We start from the raw sequence: 17,067 nt of genomic DNA, 5'->3' as shown, positions 1-17,067 counted from the left end.
TTAGGCAGTTTCAGTTAGGTTAATCCAAAAATAGAATAAAGCCGTTATGAAATGGTTAAAAACGAGTGTAATATGAAAATATAAATAAAAAAAAATTAAAGGTAGAAAAACAACTTAACATTAAATAGCATAAATTAAGCCGGCTGCAACAACCAACAACCGTCAGTCCCGTGTTTGACAACACGGCCACGGCACGCACACTGGCGAAGCCGCTCTCGAAAGCTCCCGGCCTCTCGTGCTCGCGTAGCGGGTGCCGGAGTGTGAGTGCGGTGCGCGTCGAACGAACGAGCATCACGCACACTGCGGCCGGCACGGCAGCACAGCGCACGGTGCTCGGGCATAGAGACAAAGCTTTCCCTTTGGCTCGGTATTCGAAGTGCTCGAGCAGTTCAGTTCGGTTCGAAGTAAGTGTTCTCCTGTCCATAGGAAAAAAGTGGTCATAAATTAGTGCATTTTGTGCAGCCGATTTCTCCAGGAACTTGCTCGGGTGAGTCCAAAATCCAGTTCTATGACTTATGGTGACACTGTTCAAAGAGTATTTTTCGCGCTGACCGCTAAAATCTGTGGTGGTTTACTGGGGAAAAATGCCCGATTTCCGAACGCTTCGCTGGCGTGGGTTCGCTCAGAAAATCTTCTATGGCGACATATTGGAAATGTATGGCCGCCGCGGTGGCCGCCGAAATCGTCACTTTTCCGCGTCGGACGCCCGCCGATCGGGTAACCGTGGATGAAGTCGGTTGGTTGAATGATTTTTGCACCCACCACGATGCATATTGCGTCGGTACGCTATTTTCGGTCGTACAGAAAAAATCCCCGAAAGCCAAAATGGCTGAGAGACGTTGAAGCGCAGTATGGCTTCCAACACTGGGGCGCTCGCATTAAATATGGGCGGAACTTTGAAAAATAATTTTCCACTACCAATGGCGTCGGAGGGGCGAAGTTTCTTCCACAATCGTCCTATTTTTGCACCGCGCATCGAATGGCATCGATACCCCGTGGGGTGCGGTGGAAAATTAACGAAATTGACCCGTTTCGCGCCAAAATATTTTTCCCATATATTGGCTTCGGTACGGTCGCCTACATGAGAACACCGTTCGTCCATCTTTCTATGGGCCGAGGCGACATTCAGCGCTATGGGTTGAATTTTTCATTGAAGTAGGCCACTCACCACCGATGCGATAAGGGAGGGCGCTAGTTGCTTCGAGCCGAGTCACGCAGGGCGCTGTATAGGTGAGTGCCCCGGTCCGGAACGACGGGTCTGGCTATTATCGCTTTGCGGTGCCACGGGCCGCGTCTTCTTTGTGTGCGTCCGGGTTGATTCAAACACCACCGGCCAGCAGCTTGATGCGTGATGGGAGGCGAAACCCAACGATGCTTCGCATACAACATCATGTATGTAACAAGGGGCTGTGGTACGGGCCAGCGTTACCGAGAAGCGAGTAGGCTGTGTCTGGGCCGCAGCAAAGAGTCGCTATGATTTTGAATTTGGCGTCGGAAATCGGTTATCATGGCCGCGAATTTCTTGAGGAATGATTTTTAAAACATTAAATGAAGTCTAACCAAACATATTTTCATTGTATTAAATAAACGTCCGAAGCGTAAGTATTTTGTATTTGTGTCCGTTTGTATGCTATATTCTGACTGTATGCTATATTCATAAAATCTTAACAACCTTTTAGCCCATATCTTTATGTTATAATAAATAGTTTTACTACTTCCGATAGTTTTTATTTAACCTTATCCTATTCCCCAATTCTTCCTGAATCCTACCATACTCGTGGGAGTTATTTGCTTAAATGTTGTTTCACCTTCTGTGAAAATGCTTCCCAACAATATTGCCCGGCGCGCGAGGCTGTACCACTCGATAGAAGAGGCGCCGTTTACCGAACGAGAGAACAACGCCATTCGACGAACGGGACACAGCACAAAACCGATGCTTAACCAACCCAGCATACAAAACCGCACGGCAGCAGGCGGCATATACATCAGGCCAAGAGCACTCCTGATTGAACCTTTTTTTTCCTTCGCCTTCAACCCTTGAAACCCTTGTACGTTTGTGTTGAAGCGTACGGCGAAACCTGGTACTGTTCTTTCGCGCAACTCATGGCACAGGACGTACGTGCGACGGTGTGCGTGCGAGAAACGTTGTGGCTAGGGGAACTCATCGCGCGCGCTTTGCCCCTTTGCACGGGTGTGCAGCTATAGCTGGGCGAAGCAACCGTTGGACCATCGTCCACGGGCTAAGAACGTTTGGCTACGTTGGAAGTATTCAGTTACTGTGAGGAGCGTTGTTCGGGCTGGTTGTGTTTCGTCCAGAGTAATTGGTGGCTGTTTGTAAGACAAAAGTAAGTGTCTCCATCTTTGATTTCCGGTGATGAAATTCTAATCGACAGCGGAAAGCACCGAAGCGTAGATTTTCCATAAAATCGAATTAAAATTTGAAAAAGTGCGGCAAACTCTCGACCGGTGACGAAACGGTGCGGTAGTGGTATGCGTTGCTGGGTTTTTGGATTTGAAAAATGTACAAGTGTGTGTGTGTGATTTCTCTCGGGCTGCTAAACGAACCACACGGCCTCTAGTGAAATATTTGAAGCGCACAGAAGTGGTATTTACTGACCACCAATTCTACTCTACCCATTTGAAGGAACGAAAAAATCATTTTTTGTAATTAATCGAAAACCATCAAGCGAGTTTTTCATCCGTGCATCGCCCCTGTCGTGGTCGGCGTTGGTAACGCTGAAAATAGCGGTCAAGCTTGCTTGGTCCTCGCGCGTCATCAAAAATGATGTAGCTGTTTGAAAAAATTGTCTCATGGCTGGGGAGCGCTTTTTGCAGTGCATTTTTCCGTGCTGAATTTGATGCTTTTTAGCTACACATTTAATCGATTGTCGATTATACTTTCCCTTGTGCGACAAATGCTTCGGTAAAAGAGCGCGAGCCAATTCTGTAACGGCCAATCCAAGAGGCGTAGAACGTGCGTGAGACCTGTGGCGGTCTTCTTTGCGTGCCGTTTGCCGTCCATCGGCAAAGCACGCGTACGAGAGCACCCATTCCACGGAGTCTCACCAATACACTGCCACGTACCAGCAGCGGCTGCGAAACACGCGCAGTGATAATAATGCTCTGAAACCGAGGGAAGTAACGCTTCGAAACCTGCGCCGTCGTAACGCCTCGCTTGAAATATACCGGATGTTAAAGCAATTTGGTTTTCGAAAGAGGTCAAAGTAAACTAGATTCTTGATCGTCCATTAACTGCAATGAATTTTTCCGAATCGTACAGTTAGTGACGATCTATGTTTAAACAGCATTGTACCGGGAGTGTGGCGCGTACAACGGCGTCTGTTTGAGCGCGCGTTCAAACTGCCGCGTCGTCCATTTTGTCGTACGCCTTGTGAGTGTCGCTACAGAAGGCGTCGATACGGAAAGAAAGGCAGTATTATTCAACTTTCCGTTTGTCGGACAATGTTGATTTACAAATGTAATTATGCAGACAGCTCTTTTATTTTTCGCTGCTTTTCGTTAAAAATTTGTAGTAAAACGTAGGGTTGCCCTTTAACGCGTAAACTTATATGCTATCATTTGTGTTACGCTCTATAGTTGCGTGGCCTCCTCGCGGTTAGAGAAAAAGCGCGCGCATTTTTCGCTTTGAGTCTGCTGTTGTAACACTCACTTCGTACCGCGCGAGTCAGGCTCCTTAGATATGAATGTCTCGACTACTCCGTACCGGAATCGTATTGTAAATTATGGAAAGGAGCAAAAGAACTCTTCTCAACCATTTTCGTCGTTGAACGCGCGTCTCTTCGGCGTTCATCAGTGTAGCTCATCGTCTCAGCTTACGAGTCCGGGCCCGGTCCAAGAACGGATTTGCTTTTGCTTTGTGAGATAATGGCGTGCTTTCGAGAGAGGCAAATAAGAAAAAAGGCCAACCGTTTATAGAGGTGAACGTCGGCAGCTGCGTGTGCGCGTCGCATCATCTTTTTAACGCGTCTCGATGGGGAGTTCAGTGAGGAAGAAAACACAGCATCAGGCGGCCAAGTAACAGTAGGCAGGCAGGCAGAGCGGCACGGTTTAATGGGCATCAGCATATATTCGAAGAGAGAGAGCCGCTGCCAGCCTTAGCATGCCATGCCGTCGTCTTTTGCTGGCTTTCTTATTTGCTGTGCCCAGTGCTGTGTCTCGCTCGATGACGAGGTTAAGTGTTCTTCGGCTCTTGGTTGTGTTCATGCGTGTTTTGCTCCTTTCGCGCGTCGTCTCCGGCTTCTGTTGCTTCTGGTCTCCGTGGGGGGGAAGACAAGGTGACAAGGCGCGATGGACGCGCTCCAATCGGAACGACACATCAGCAATATGAGATACCATCGACGTCATCGACTCATGATATTTTCTCCTCATTGGCCGTTTCAAGTAGCATTTTTCTCTCCCAGTGTCCAATACTGTACCGGAGATAATACGCTTACGACGCGCCTCGGTCGGATTTTAAAAATTCTGCTTTTGCTCTCAACCCTTAAACAAGCTTTTATATCAGAATAATTCATATCAACTCGCTATTGTCCAAGGATTGACCAAGCTAAGCGTTTGTGGACAACATTAGTCAATAATAAAATTTATCCAAATAAGACAACACTTGAATGATTTTCAATTTAGAAAACTATTTCTCACTGACAAATCGGTATTTTTTGGTGTTATTTAGTTTTAAATATAGTTAGTATATTGTGATTGAGGAAGACTAATTTTTTGTAATTTTTGATTGGTTTGTTTTTCAGAATTTGTGTGTCAAATCAAGAATAATCAATCGAACAACCAGCAATGGCCGAGAAACCGAAGCGTCCTCTGTCCGCGTACATGCTGTGGCTGAATTCTGCCCGCGAACAGATCAAGAAGGAAAACCCCGGAATTAAAGTGACAGAGATCGCCAAGAAGGGCGGTGAGCTGTGGCGCGGAATGAAGGACAAGAGCGTAAGTATTGCCGTAAGTGATGTGCCAATATTATTATTTTTTTAAACTTAATTTTAACTTTTTTAACCTTTTTAACCTTTTTAATTTGCCACGCGATATGTTGGTGCTTCCTTCTTTTCTATCCTACACATTCTACACATACACATCCTCTCTATTCTACACATCTGCGATTTTGAACTCGTCGACGATCATCGACTAACTTTTCTGTCTTGTTTGTTTGGTGCTGCGCTATTGTCTATTGCAGGAATGGGAGTACAAAGCCGCCAAGATGAAGGATGAGTACAACAAACAGATGCAGGACTTTGAGCGAAACGGTGGCAGCAAGGACGTCGTCACGAAGAAAAAGAAAGGTGCGAAGAAAGTGACGAAAAAGAGCAAAAAGAAGGATTCGGAGGATGAGGATGACGAGTCTGGAGATGAGAGCGACTGAACTAATCACTAACCTTAAAATAATTACTTTTAATTTATTGTGTAAATGTTCGGGGCCTTACTTCAGCAACAAATCACAGCATCTCTCTCACACACAAAAAGTACACCCAACCACTACAACTACAACCACCACCACCACCACCACCCACACACTACTTTTATGTACTTTCGACAACTTAGTGCCACGTTTTCTGAACCATTTGCTCTCCCCCTTCATTCCACCCGCGCGCCGTCCTTTCTAGAAACCATCTAACAACGAAAACAAACAACGGCTTTTACCAACATCAACTAACCAAATACCACCACCCACCATCGCCACCACGCCACTTTACACAAATTGAAATGAAGAAAAAAAAAGACAAAGAATAGAAAATAGAGTTTTACCTATTGAAAAACCAACAAAAACCAGGTCAGAAGCATGTTTTATGGGAAGTGAGCGACAACCTTTGGGAAGAAAACCCAAATCAATTTCCTCTTTCTACAAAGTTTATAATTTTTCAGCGGTCAGACGAAGACACATTTGCGGGCAGATTCAGATTTTCTCCAGGGATGGGGAGGGGTCAGTCAGACGCGAAGATATTGGGCGAATGTGGATATATGACGCACGATGGTTCGTTTGAACCATCCGGTACATGGTATATGGAAAATTTGTTGTGTTTGTTGTGCGAGGTGCGGTAAGCGAAATTTGACGCACACTCCCTCCCGATACACACCTCTCGGGCGAGGGAGGTGGTCCGGGCCAAGAAGATGGTTAGGGCGACTCCTCCTGCAATTAATATCACGCTACTAAAAATCTCTTCGAGCATATATAATTGTCCAGCCTTCTAACCACTCTAATCTCTTCCCCTAAAACGTCTGCTCCGTTGGACCTATTGCTACTGCGAAACACTGCGAAGACGCGATATTCTTTCCACTCTCTGCTGTGTTCTCAACAGTAGTAGAAAGATATCGGGACCCATCGCTCCGGAAGTCGTGTCGCGAGAATGCACATCGAAACTGCATTCGTGCACCTTTCCTTTGGAGTAAACGCCTGCACAATGCGCATTTGATCTTCAGTAGTCGAAGATCTTATTTTATCACGAACTTTTACGAATCCCATTCTTAAACGAGATGTTTGTGTATGTTTGTATATTTCGTGTTTGCGTGGTCGGTTTTATTTTTCAACTGTCCAAACAGAGCAGAACCATGCGAAAATCGTTCAACCATCGTGTTTCGAAAGAAGAGCAGACAAAGCAACAACTCTTACGGAGACAGACAATCTATGGCGGATTGTCCATCGAAAAAGGATTGAGCGGATCATTGCTCCCAATCCACCCTTATTGTGGTGTCGTCCGTATGATAATTTGGCGAGGATTTTGTTGTTTTGTTTGTCTCTTGACTTTTTCACTGGTGAAGGTGAGCTTCACTTCTTCATTCCTCCTGAATGGAAAGGATGACTGAATGTTGTGCATGTTATTGCTTTGGTTTTCTATGGCTTTGACAGTAAACGCGACACCTTACACACATACACACATACACTTACACGACATCCCGAAGATGCGACTCATGTCCCTTTACACACGTGTGAAGTGTGAGAATGAGTGAAGCAAACCAACAACACCACAACCACCCGCTAAGGGTCAACAACAAAATCAGACCACCACTTGAAGACCACAATACGAAAAAATAACGCCAACCCTCTATTCCTCCAAAGTAGCGCAATAAAACCAAGCAAAACTAACAAACCGACAGTAAAAAAAAACAACAAAAATGTACGAGCCTCTAGAACTATTTGCAAGCATTTTTTTTCTAAAAAAGAACAAACAAAAACAATAGAACGCTCTCCACCTACCAGTACAGGCATCTCTCTCCCGACGTTTTCCTCCTTTTGTTTTGATTTTGACCTTTTACTTTTTATTTTTCCCGTTGTTTTTCTATTTTCGATAAATAATAATCCCTTTTCGCCACTTTTTCTCAAATACTAAACTTTTGCCAAATGTTCTCGCTTATTTTCGTGTTTTTTCGTTTCTTTTTCAAGGCAGGTCGTGATTAAATAGTAGCGTTTGAATAAAGTAGAGAGAGAGAGCGAGAGAGAGCACACACTCACACGAGAAGAGAGAATGACAAACGAGAAGGAGGAGAACGGGAAAAGGAGGCGCCGGTTGTGGTGTGTTGTGAGAGCAGGAGGAGGAGCTGATGTCGGAGGGGAAGAGAAGGAGAGGGAGGGGGGGCTATTCGGGGGAGTTGAATCGAAAGAAGTAAATTCTTTCTTTTTTTTTACTGACTGTAACATGTACTGCAAACTTTCTATTTTAAAAGGACAGTTGTGTAAGAGTGACTAATCTACTGAAAATGGAAATCATACAAAAAAAACACAAAAATATTATTCTTAGAAGTTAGTTCAGGATAAGATACAAAGGGGTGGGGTGGGAGGATAGTGGGGTGTAACTAGGTGAGTGAAAAGATTGAGTAAATAACACCTTTCCGTACATTCAAATATGTTCCCAAACACACATACACGACAGAAACATTAATCACCAGTGCCACACACAACACACCACACACCACACGGTCTTGTCCACACTCAGGACACACAGTATCCTCACTTTTCCTAGGATGACACATGATGGACACATTTACTACTTTCATCCACACCCTGTTTTTCTCACTATCACCTCTAGTGTTAGGGTTACAACAAACAAAAACGAAAAGGGTTAGAGAAGCTGACATTTGTTGCTAGAGTAGCGAGGAAAAATGGGTTAGTACACAACAAAATAGCAGGGCACAGGATCAGGGCAGAAGCGAACATCATTCAGCAGGAGGGCGCCAGGACAAAGGGAAAACAAAAGTGCACAACCGTGTGCGCGTGTTTGTTTTTTCTTGTTTTTTTTTCTTTAGAACGCATAGGAAATCGTTCCCCGAGCATATTAGTTAGCGCCACAGAGCAGCCAGAGACGAAAATAACAAAAACAGAAACGAGATGTAACCAGTTTAAGTGTAAACGAAGGATGCCGAGGCTTCAAAGTGCGCGTTGCCACCGCCATCTGAGATTGTGAATTGCCGGCAACGAGACACACATCCAAACACACACCCATACAAACACAACACACCTCCCAATCACACCCAAATGCCATTTAGTAGTGTGTGTGCTTTACGTGCGCGTGTACATCCTCCGTGTACCAGTTACGAGATCGATGATCCTTTCTTTTCCTCCATTTTTCGGATCAATTTGGACAACAAACAACTTCAGTGGAGCAAAAGAAGCAAATAAACCCGAGAGAGTAAATAAACAATAAAATTTGTGACAAAGTAAGGAATATAAAACAACTGGGACCTACTATGTTGTGCATTTGTGAGTTTTCTTATACCCCTGCCGAGGGTCCGCTGATGAAGCAATGATTTTTGTTGGTCGGTAAATTATCCTGTGGTCAGAAGGTCCGAAGGTTAATGTGGGTCGCATTTTGGTCCCGCTTTTGCTTTCAGGGATCGTTTGAGCAACTGTTTCCCCGGCTGATATTAGTAGAGCGAATAAAGCCGTTAATAAAGGAATGAAGTTTGATTTTAAACAGGATATCTTTCAAGGGTGAAATATTTCAAGGCGAACGATAACGATAGCGAAGGCGTGTAGCTCAGCTACGGTTCCGTAGGTGACCCTGCGCCCGCGTGGTTGCTCAGATTGTGACGTTTCGCCGTTCGGCCGTCAGATCGTCGTTGTGTTTTCGTTCGCTACTTCTCAGCCGACCGATTCTCTCCCTCGTTTTGGCTGCGGTTTAAGGTCCTTCCCCTCGTACACACTTCGTCGCTCCCAAGCAAGGATACCTAGCAGGACGAACCGCTCGTGGGAACGTGGAACAAGGGAAGCGTGCGGCGAGCGACGGAAGAGTGAAAAATTGATTTTTCTGCTCTCCCGGCGGCGGGGGCTCGTTTGGTGCTGCTTGCTCTGCGATCCTTGCACTTTTAGTTCGCGCGAGTGTGTGGGTGCTTGTGTGTATACGGAGTGCAGTTTCCGAGGACATTTTCCGCCTGTTGTCGCGAAACGAGCCCGTTTTTTGGCACCGATAATAAAACGCAACAAAGGCGGACACGGAAAGAAATCGAGCAGGAACCATGGATGCGTAAGTACGGGTCATTTTGCGTGTGTCTCGGGCCACCCTACTCCTGGTTTGCCATGCGGGTTTCTATTTGGATCCTTTTCCAAATCAAATGGGCGCAACAACGGCACACAGCGAGTCCAGTTTTTTCCTTACGCAAAGTTTTACATTTCGCAGACTACTGGATGAAGTGGAGTCCCTGGAGGCGATCCTGATGGATGACGTTCAGATTACGAGAAACTCTAGGTAAGTGCGGGTCCCAATAGAATTTATATCGATTCGTCCCGTGACGCCCCCCTCCCCCCCATTGTTGCACAACAGTGAATCAAGGTCTTATTCGCTTGAAATTTGCTCCACCCACAGCGGATTTCCGGAGTTGATTGAAACGACCGTCTTTCCGACGGTCGGCGAAGAGCTGAACTCCCAATACGTTTGCATCACACTGCAGGTGATGCCGGTTCCGGGCTATCCGGAAGTGCGGCCCCCGAACATAAAGCTAAAGAATCCGCGTGGGCTGGATGATGGGATCATCGGTTTGATCGATGCGGCAGTGAAGGACAAGCTGAGCGAGTCGCTCGGCCAACCGGTGGTGTTCGATCTGATCGATCTCATCCGCGAGCAGCTGACCGAGAGCAACTTACCTAGCGGCCAGTGTGTGATCTGTTTGTACGGGTTTCTCGAGGGAGACCAGTTCACGAAGACGGCATGTTACCACTATCTGCACAGTCACTGTTTGGCCTGCCACATTAACGCGTCACGGCGCAACTACGAGGAGGAGCGCGAGAAACTGCCGATCTGGAAGCGCAAGGAGGCGAAACCGTTCCAGGCGCAGTGTCCGGTCTGTCGGGAACCGATAGACGTGGAGGTCGAACCGCTAGCCGGTTGTCGGCCGCCGGTCGAGCGTGAAAATGCACCCAAGTTCCGGCTGACGGATGAGTTGAAGTCGCTGCAGGCACAAATGACCAGACTGTTTATGCACCAAAAAAATCGCGGCGGTATCATCGATCTGGACGCTGACGAGGGCAACGTGATCGCAATCGAAACGGAACCACCAAACGGGGAGGTGAGTTACGGTGGCCGGTTTCAAGTCAAGGTATCGGACAGACTTTTGATTTGTGATGTGATATTTTCCATTCCGCCAGGTGTCGAAGAATACAAACGAACTGTCCTCTGTGGCCGCTGTTCCGGTGGAAACACTTCGCAACAGCAGCGCTTCATTGCAGCAAGCACAGGGAAAAGGAAAGCAGCCGCCCGCTCCCAAGGGATCTGGTTCAAAAGGTGCCAAAGGTGGTGGTGGCAATCGCCATTCTTCGGTCGCTGCCGCTCTGAGTGGCAGCTCCAACCCGGCGCTGGCGAATGGGACCGAAGAAGAATCCGGTTACGGTTGCAGCGATCCGGCATGTACGGGCTCACAAATTGAGCATCATCGCGGTGGGCATCGCAATCGTCGCCATAACAACCACCATCACAACCACAGACACGCCCGGCATGCATACCATAGCCATCACCACCATCACCATCACGGTGGACGGGGAGCGAACGGTGGTGCCGTCGCCGGTGCTGGATCGACCGGAGGCGGCGGAGCATCCTCGTCATCGGCGGCCACGGGTGGCTCGGCACCGAAGAACTTAACCACTCCCTGTACCTCCGATGCCAGGTGACAAATCGAGTTGCTGCAACGGCATGAGCTGCAACTGCATCGCCACTGTTTCACCGCAAACCATCTGCGATCGCAGCAAGCGCAACCCCAACCGCACCGGGATGATGGCCACATGGCCATGAGACCGCTGCTGTTGATATAACATTTAATCCACTGCAAACGTAAGCCGCTTCTTCTCGTCCTCGGTGTCCGTGATGTAGATGCTACGAATAATGCTACAATAATCGTTACCCATACCGCTAAGATGATGATGCCCAGCATTAGCACAGCAGACGCTGGTTGTGTTAGTTTTCCCAACCGATCGAGGATCACGCTAAGCTCTCTGGACGATCATTCGTCAGCGTTCGTTCGAAGGCAGCCGGAATGGTCGGTTGCGCTGAGCGATTTTAATGCCAAGGATGGTGCGGAACCATTCGTGCTTCGATTTACTTCCACTTCCCATCGGCAGGAGAGAAAAGCGATGCAGAGTGAGGATACGTATCAATGCTACAGTCAGGTGCAGAAGGAACCACAATCTGCGCCATCGGCAGCAGCCCGGAAGAAGGAGGCCGCTTCTTTGGTTTGCATGCTTCCGTTCTTGCACTGGCTGATCTTCCTCAGCGGTACTCGAGGGTACGATCAGTTCACCGCTTCAGTTCCACTTTGCACCGTTGCGTTGGCTTCAGGCTGTAGTTAGTCGGAGCCCGGTAGTCTGACCCGGGCTTCGACTAAGCAAGGATAACAATGCTGTGAGTGAGAGATTTTAATTTATTTACCGGTTGCTCCTCCCTGCCCGGGGGGTTCATCCCAACGATCGTTAGATTTAGTATCGCGATAGGTAGAGCTTATGAAGAGGGTATATTTTGCGCTGTGCGAAAAACGTCGCCTAGTGGAAGGTTTTCTCGGTTATTACTCTAGTGGTAGATTAAGTTATCTTAAGTTCGAACGAGACGTACAAAGTCGTAACGTGTGCACGATGATTGGATGCGTGTCTGGGTTGCGTGGTTTTTGAATCGATTGTTTATTTTTAATCTAAAAGCTGGCAGCACTCCCCTTCTGTCTGCCAGACACCAAACACTGCGTTCAGTTGGCATGCGAAGACTGTTCAAGGGAATAATGTTGAGCTCAAAGGAGACAGAAATGGGCTGCAGATGCGCCCTGTGCAATAGAGATGTTTTGCAGTAGTTTTCCTATTTTTCTATATTTACCTATCGAATCTCTGTACATTTTTAACAAACAATCGATGTTTCTTGTCCATAACACATCAATGAACGCGTATCGTGGGTGCCAAAGCAAAAGACCCGAAACAAAAATTCAGAAAACTTTTGTAGTTGTATAGCAAACTCGTCTCCTCGTTGGGTCACAGAACGTGGGCCAATCTATCCATCCTCCCTGACTGGTGAATGTTGCCATGTTGGAAAGCCGGTCGGATGCTCAGACGGAAGCGGTGTCCTCTCGGTGCGTGTGGATCCCATCGTTCGCTTGTGGATTTCAGTACAGTTTGAGCGCAGACCAGGATGTAGTTAATCAGATCGAAGATCGGATCTGCCCCAAAGGAAACAAAATTAAACCTTCTTCAATACGAGTACACACTTTCTACCATTACCAATGGACCGTCTATTCACCCGAAAACGAGTTGTCGTAATAGCCACGATAGAATTACACGAAACAAAAGTTGTCATAATTAATAACCCCAAAACGGATTGAATTGGACGTGAATGTATATCAGTATCAGCAGCTGAAATTAAACTACAAAAATAATAAACACCTACACACACTTTAACATTTCACTAGCGGGGAACTCACCTAGCAAAACTCGGTAGAAAACAGAGAAATTTTCATAAGTGTAATTCCGAAACAAACGATCCAAACATTGGAGCTGCAAAGCAAAGTTACTCTAATTGTTCCGTACAGTAAATACATAGCAAACGATAATACAGCTGGGTATGTATGTTACATCAGTTCATTGTCCTGTCCCTGTCCCATCCCAAACAGACCAACCCGTTTACTGCTCAAAAGAAAGAACGAAGGCTATTGGGACATTGGACATTGGGATCGAGAATCGCTCAAACAAACGATGTTATCATCTTTTAATGATCGTCATTTCATTATTTTGTGTGAACGAGCTATCAACTCCCTTCCAAAACGACGATGAGGTACCGTGCTGAATATTTGGAATTCCGTGCCCTCGGCAGCACGTGCGTCGTGGTCGAACCAGTGTTTCACCGCCTTAGAACCCTTAATAAGGACTGTAAGCAAGGGAAAGCGATCGTGACCCTCAACAAAACGCACCCCCTTATCTTCGGTCGTCTCGGCCATCGAACCGCCCAAATTTCCACCGGAATGCCCAAAGACCCAAAGTGCAGTGTTGCACCCGCCCGGCCGGCACCGGTTTCAAGAATGCTGGCGCATGACGCATCAGGCACACGACGACGACGTCCTTCCCGTGCGTGCGTCCGATCGGATGATTCATAAAACGGGTTCAGGTTCGCGGGGCACCGCGGTTTCGTAACGATGTGATGCGGCGGTGGTGGCAGACCGAGCCGAGCTTTCGGCCCGAAGCGGCCACCCAGTCTTTCGCCGTACACGATCGCCGACGGTTGTGTGGATCGCGGAGTGTGTCTGTGCTGAGGAGATTGTTTTGCTTGCACCGCTTGCATTCTGGGTCATTTAACGTGCTGAGTAATTGTTTTACCGTGTTCTTTGTGGGGGTTACGCGATCGCATCGCAAGATGCACAGAAGGTGATTTTTGTCAAGTGTTGTCAAGTGTGCGAACCGGTGAAGCAAGGAACGATTTCCAATGCCGCTACACACCACACCACTGGATCCTAGAGTGTACCATCTTGAGATGCTCATAATGTTTCCATTAAACCCAAGCCAAGTGGCCCGGGCTTATCGCTCGCGGTGCCCCCCGGGCACAACCTGGCCGACTTTTGCGTCCGCACAATGGCCAACGCGTCGCAGGCCAATCCATCGATCACACGGGGACGAAGCAGCCGATCCTGTGGCAGCTTTGTGCCCGCTGCCGCTGCCGGTGATAGTGTTTGCGCACGGCACCACGGGCACCAGGGAAGACGACGTAAACAAGGGGCCAATGTTTTTTCCCCTCAGCGACCGATTTCCTGCATCCGTCGGTTTTGTGCACGTCGCCCCAGCCCACACTTGGAGGAGCCATCCGATTGGGAGCGCACACTTCTGGGTCGCAATAACCCGGACTCAGCGAAAACTGCTCACTCATCCCGCCGGGCGGGAGATAAGGATGAGCGCACACTCCACAGCGCGCGATTGATGTGCGCCCTTGCGCGGGGCACACGCAAAATCACGCCAAATCCTCGTGGCGTAATCGGATGGAAAACGGCACTTTAGGGGACTGATCACTGGCCTGGTGGCTGGAAGGATCAATCGGATCTTATCTGCGTGTGCCCGCGCTGACCAGTCGGGGAAAATCCTTCAATCCGGGAAAGTGGGTTCTGGGACACCCATCAATGGCAACTGGCCATTACTGGCCCTCTGGATGGAGGAGCGTGTGAACCAAAAAAGGGTACAATCGAGAGAGAGAGAGAGAAACACCATTTTTGTTTACACCAACCACCATGATAACGGCGGACACAGCCACCGGTGCGCGGAAGATAACGCGTCGTGGGCGCACGCCACGGGCGCATGACAGTGCCGAGCGTTTCACCTGTCGCCCTGCCTGGCCTCGTTACCTGCGTCGTTACTTGCGTCACCTGCGACACACCTGCGTTACGCACCCAGACAAGAGATTAGCGCTCACCTGGCCCCCCTAGAGCCTCGGGGGGTGGTCCCAATTACTGGTCTCGCACGCACTGCAGAATACCACTGGCTTACGTCGGCCAGGTGCAGCGTCGCCAGGACCTGCTTCATGATGTCCACCAGAATGTTGTGCGAATAGTTTTGCGACGCCGGGAAGATCATCTCCAGACTGTTGCTCACGATCTCGCCCAAGATCTCCTTCGTGTCGATGTCGTAGCCCTCCTTGAACGTGCGGAAGATGCTCTCGATCAGCTCGGCGATGGCCTGCGGTGGGATCGTGATCAGCAGCTCCTCCGGGATGAAGGACTTGAAGTTCTCGATTTTTTTTTAACGTTTTAACGTTAAGGGTTTAACGAGATTTTAATGAGCGCCCCTATCATCATCCGTGATGGCCGTTAATCATGACTGACTGAGTACACGTTGGTTGAAGCTGGACCAGAGTTTCCGATTTAAAAGGTAAACTCACGGGCAGACTGAGTCCGTTTCCTTTGCTAAATTATGATCATTTCTCAAAACTCATCGACGGATCAAGCCGCTCATCTTTGGGGGGCCGGTTTCGTGACCCCGTTCTGGTGCGTCCGCCCCCGATTCTGGAGCCGATCCCGTAATGGGTACGTTAAAGAGTGGCTGAAAGCTTCGTTTCATTCTCCACTAAACCTCCTCCTTACTCCGTTAAATGTACCGATTAATTGGTGATGAGAACCACGAACCAGTTTTTCTTCTCTATCAGTTTCTCTGTGAATCACTGGCTGGCAAAGAAAAGGTCAATTAACGGATGAGCAGGGTGCACCGAAAAGCGGGTACGATCACCCCCGTGCAAAGTGACAGTTTGGTAAGCGTGGGATCAAAAGGCTAAGAAAACATGTACCGGTGTCTGCAAACACACGCGATCATGCAATGATCCTCCTGTTGTTTGCGCTTGGTGTTGCTGGTGTTCACCGATTGTTTGTGCCGTATCGTGGCGGGTTCATAAGACACCGTAGTGCCATTTAAGTACATTCCACATGCCATTTAAGTACATTTAAGTACAAGCCATTAAGTACAAGTACATTAAGTACATCAAGTACAGCCAAGTAAAGTACAACGAACGCGCGCGCTCGAACGCGGAACGAAAATGCGGACGGCAGAACGAACGAGATGATGGCTTCGTGCTGCCAACACACCACTCAAAATCTCTAACTGTTGTGGAATGTGAATGTGGAAAATGAAACAGTGGATGGTCCAAACCACTAGATATGCACAACACAACACGGGGGACGACGATCATCAGCAAGGAAGTACAAACTGAAGTGGAAGCAGGAGCATTACACATTCTTGATCTCTTGAAACTCCTTAAAATGCTTCTATGAAATGCGCTACCAATCGCTTCTAGATCTGTCACTCCACATAATTTGCATACTATAAACCATTTGTAGAAGAAAATAAAACTATCCATTAAATGCAGAATCAGATCTATTGTTTCATTTGTCATTTGAAAAAATAATTGATTTTGAGATAAATAAAAAAGGAATCAAATTTGTTTCCGCCCGGGTTCGAACCGGGGACCTTCTGCGTGTGAAGCAGATGTGATAACCACTACACTACGGAAACTTAATGATAAAGTTCTTCTAAAAGCTTTATTAAAATGTCATTAACATACTTAATTATATATTCTTACTGCGGGGACACACGAAGCGTGAAAACTAGCGTAAAATTAATTTGTAATGGCAAAACGTTTACGCTTCGTGTGGCAGCAAAAATATAAAAACGAAACGTGAAACGTGTTTACGTTCGTGTTTTTGGTCCAAGAAAATAGAAATAGAAGATAAATTAATTGATTTCTGAATTTTTTATCTGTTTTTCCGATTTTGTTGCTATACCAGCATTTTGGCACCGCACCAGTTTGGCATTAATCGTTAACGTCAAACTTGTTACGTTACGCATCGTGTGTCCCCGCAGTAATAAAAAAAAACCAACTCGTGCTGCCGTCCGCGCGCATCAAGGCGCACCGGTGCCAGCGGCTCTCTCTCTCTCTCTCTCTCTCCCTAGCTTAACGCGGGGCCAGTTCCAGCCAAATGATGGCTCTCGCTCGCGCACGCGTGATCCAAGCAAGATAGGAATGGCCCGATAGTTATGTATCACTAGAGAAACGTGAAGCGAGCCGTCGGCTCCGGACATTCCCTGTTTAACAGTTGCCCGGTGTAGACGTGTTTTAGTGAACA

At 47.6% G+C, this 17,067-nt stretch overlaps 2 protein-coding genes, 1 long non-coding RNA gene and 1 other non-coding gene across 10 annotated transcripts in view; 3 read left to right on the top strand and 1 right to left on the bottom strand.

Moving 5' to 3' along the window:
- The first annotated feature begins 349 nt into the window (after positions 1–349).
- Positions 350–8,690, top strand: LOC131205619 (mobility group protein 1A-like). 5 transcript variants are annotated; one of them, XM_058197795.1, is made up of 4 exons: positions 350–487; positions 4,761–4,965; positions 5,198–5,303; positions 7,404–8,690. In XM_058197795.1, the coding sequence occupies exons 2-4, from the start codon at positions 4,804–4,806 to the stop codon at positions 7,412–7,414; spliced, it is 279 nt and encodes a 92-aa protein (XP_058053778.1). In that variant the 5' UTR covers positions 350–487; positions 4,761–4,803; the 3' UTR covers positions 7,415–8,690. The 5 variants fall into 5 exon arrangements, with proteins under 5 accessions (XP_058053778.1, XP_058053779.1, XP_058053782.1 ...); XM_058197796.1 differs by having other exon boundaries at positions 7,400–8,690; XM_058197799.1 differs by lacking the exon at positions 7,404–8,690 and having other exon boundaries at positions 4,761–4,953; positions 5,198–7,389.
- Positions 8,691–9,227: 537 nt separating this feature from the next.
- Positions 9,228–12,964, top strand: LOC131210221 (E3 ubiquitin-protein ligase RNF25). Its single transcript, XM_058203436.1, has 4 exons — positions 9,228–9,476; positions 9,630–9,698; positions 9,816–10,515; positions 10,595–12,964. Exons 1-4 carry the CDS (start codon positions 9,469–9,471, stop codon positions 11,111–11,113), a joined length of 1,296 nt encoding a protein of 431 aa, XP_058059419.1. The 5' UTR covers positions 9,228–9,468; the 3' UTR covers positions 11,114–12,964.
- A 720-nt stretch (positions 12,965–13,684) lies between these two features.
- The window catches only part of LOC131205949 (uncharacterized), a 14,030-nt gene continuing 10,647 nt past the window's right edge, over positions 13,685–17,067 (top strand). For all 3 annotated transcript variants that reach the window (XR_009156779.1, XR_009156777.1, XR_009156778.1), the window contains exon 1: positions 13,685–13,834. This is a non-coding gene — a long non-coding RNA (uncharacterized LOC131205949). The remainder of the gene's footprint in view (positions 13,835–17,067) is intronic.
- On the bottom strand, positions 16,384–16,456 carry Trnav-cac (transfer RNA valine (anticodon CAC)). The gene has a single exon. It is a non-coding gene; the product is annotated as a tRNA-Val (tRNA).

Source organism: Anopheles bellator, chromosome 1 (genome assembly GCF_943735745.2).
Source record: "Anopheles bellator chromosome 1, idAnoBellAS_SP24_06.2, whole genome shotgun sequence".
Lineage (NCBI taxonomy): Eukaryota > Metazoa > Arthropoda > Insecta > Diptera > Culicidae > Anopheles > Anopheles bellator.
This window is presented reverse-complemented; position numbering and strand designations above follow the sequence as displayed.